Source organism: Sphaeroforma arctica (genome assembly GCF_001186125.1).
Source record: "Sphaeroforma arctica JP610 unplaced genomic scaffold supercont1.3897, whole genome shotgun sequence".
NCBI lineage: Eukaryota > Ichthyosporea > Ichthyophonida > Sphaeroforma > Sphaeroforma arctica.
Window position 1 is genome coordinate 1 of NW_014036661.1, and position 2,928 is coordinate 2,928.

General features: G+C 45.0%; 1 protein-coding gene and 1 pseudogene across 2 annotated transcripts; one reads left to right on the top strand and one right to left on the bottom strand.

Moving 5' to 3' along the window:
* Window positions 1-7: 7 nt before the first annotated feature.
* Window positions 8-1,511, bottom strand: SARC_13906 (hypothetical protein; annotated as a pseudogene; the record flags this gene model as incomplete). The annotated part of the gene is made up of 1 exon: window positions 8-1,511.
* Window positions 1,512-2,419: 908 nt separating this feature from the next.
* Window positions 2,420-2,905, top strand: SARC_13908 (hypothetical protein; the record flags this gene model as incomplete). Its single annotated transcript, XM_014291960.1, has 1 exon — window positions 2,420-2,905. A coding segment is annotated over one exon (486 nt), but the record flags the coding sequence as incomplete, so codon positions are not given.
* Window positions 2,906-2,928: the final 23 nt, after the last annotated feature.

Consider the following 2,928-nt stretch of genomic DNA (forward strand, 5'->3'; position numbering starts at 1 on the left):
GGTATTTTCACGCAGATACTCCTTGATGTCGCTGTCGGTAAGTTTGTTAACATCCTTATCGCCAAATCCACTAACCACCAGGTTATCTTCTGCTAGGGTCTTGGTTTGAATCAGCTCGATGCTCTTTCGTACTGCAGCCACCATGGGGTCAAAGTCGGCGGGCACATCGTAGTAGTTGGGGTCAATCAGTGGCCCCTCCATTGGGTTAGCCGAATTCAGACCAACCGTCCCGCGAGACTCGGGCCGCATATAGCACGATTTGACCGAGATGCCACCACCGTATCTTAAAGTGGCACCATGATCTTTGTAGTAGAAGGGTGCGACATGCATTTGAATATCATTAGCGGGAATGTCAGGCTTGCTTTTGAAGAATGAGCCGACCATTTGGTTGTCCCCCATGAACACTCCTTCTTTCTTGAAAAGACCTAGGAAGAAGTGCTTGATCTGACTTGGTAGGTTGGTGAGCCCGATTTGCAGTGGCATACTTATTCTCGAAGTTTTTGCATTCACGCAGATGTCGGCATGATCCTGAAGGTTCTGTCCCACTCCTGGTAATTCATGTACTACATCAATTCCGTGCTTAGTAAGCTGGTCCTTAGGGCCAATTCCTGAAAGCATCAGTAACTGTGGACTGTTAAATGCACCACCGCACAGGACAATATCGTTTTTCGCTTCGAATGTTACGGGGTTAGCAGAATCTGGGCTGCCTGATACCACTGCATGCACTCCAGTCGCCCGTTTGCCTTCTGTGAGTACCTTTGTGGTATGAGCATCAACAATAACATCCAGATTTGGGCGAGCTCGGACCTCTGGGGTCAGAAAGGCAACACCAGTGCTGCAGCGCCCACCCTTGGTCTGTGTGTACTGATAATACCCCACTCCAGACTGGTCTGCTCCATTAAAGTCATCGGTTGTTTTCCATCCCAACTCATTGCCTGCTTTGACAATGCGCCTACTATATGAGCCAATGTGATTCTGCGTCCGCACATGAAGAGGACCCTCGTTACCGTGGTATGGGTTGTTTTTGAGCGTATCATTATTCTCCAATTCCTTGAAAATGGGTAGCACATTCTCCCATTCCCAACCGTTGCATTTATTCTCCTCAGCCCACAAGTTGGTGAAGTCATATTTCAAGCCGCGAATATATACCATAGCGTTAATCGCAGAGGAGCCGCCGACTCCGCGACCACGAGGCTGGAACATATTTCTACCATTACAGTTCTTCTGAGGTGTTGTCCAGTATCGATGGTTGTACTTTTTACTGTAGGGGACGGTCCAGAAAAACCCACTGGGGTTGCGGATGAGCGATGTGTTATCATCTGAGCCTGTCTCCAGTAAAGCCACTCGTACATTGGGGTTCGATGAGAGGCGATTGGCCATTACACAGCCGGCACTTCCGCCACCAACAACCACATAGTCGTAGACCTGCTTAGTAGAAGCAGGGAGAGATCGAAGAGACTTTGAGAGTGACATTATAAATAGTCGTTTGGTTGATTATGTAAATGTAAACTATTTTAATGTATATTCTGAGGATTAAAATGACCTGGTGAGCGCTTAAATATCAGAAAGCAGACTTGTGTAGCCATAATGGCTAATGCGGTGCTTCCATCGGGCAGCGATCGATATGTAGCTCTATATAAAATGCGTAAACCAATCGTACGTAGGGCCCGGAGCCTCAGGAGCGCTATAACGATTTATCCTGTACACGAAAAAAAATTATAAAAAAAACAGCAAAAAAACAGCAACTCGCGAGTCAGACTCACTAAATAGTGACTAGTCAGTAGTCACTTGTCACAAAATAAATAACAGGCTTTTTCAGAAACAAATCATTTTCACGAAAATTTTGAAATAAATCGCCAATCGCCTGGCAATCGGGTGATATTCAGTGAAGCTCCGGAATTCCGGATCCCTAAAAATGCAACTGTTGAACTCCGCCGATGCCCGATTGTCCGGGCCTATGGATGATTGGATCAGGTTCTGGTTTTTTTAATTTTTGTATTTTGTTTTGTAAAAAAGAACACACAATGCGTGAATAATAGCCTACCAATTTAATGTATACATAATAGTTTTTAAATTTACATAGTTCATGCATAGCAGCATAGCCTTTGTTCTATTCATAAGCAGCTATGATTTATGATATCAGCAACATTCTGTGAAGACAGCTGAAAAGTTTAAAAGCAAAATATTTGTGGAGATATCCATCATAAAATTCAATCATTCAAGAGTGCAAAGTAAGCCTGCCTCCGCAACAAGAATGAAATTTGCATACGCACTGCATGCTGCAGCTATATGCGCGACAGCTTACGGACTTCGAAGATGTGGATAGAGGATTTGTAGTAGCACCGGCGAGTCTTAAGAGTAGTTGATGAAAACGGCCAAGTAGCATTGGATTCCGATCCCTTTCTAGAGATGATTCACGATGATGTTCCCTGTCCAGACAGTGCCAATCCTAGGAGCCTACAAAGTTATGGACAAGGTGTACCAGATCCGTGGATTCGATTTGGCGGTTACGACCATCATTAAAGCACCCGAAGGTCTTGTTGTATTTGACCCCCTTGGCACCAAAGTATCGGCCAAAGAGGCGTTTGACTTCTATTTGAAGGAGGTTGGACCGAACACGGGTGCCAATCTGACACTAGCTGCTGTAGTATGCACACACTCCCAGGATGAAATAACTTGGTCCAAAGGAAACATACAGGTTGTTGCACCACTCAATTTTGCCGAGGAGGCACTGTCCGAAAACTACATGGTGATTGGAAATATGGGTAGACGGGCATGGTGGCAATTCGGCAATCTCCTACCTGCCAACGAAAACGCAAGGATTCAAGCTGGACTCTCGTTCACGCAATCCAACTCCTTAGTCACGTACGCCGAAGACACTCTGGAAATCACTATGGATATATATGTATGTATAAATATATATACATA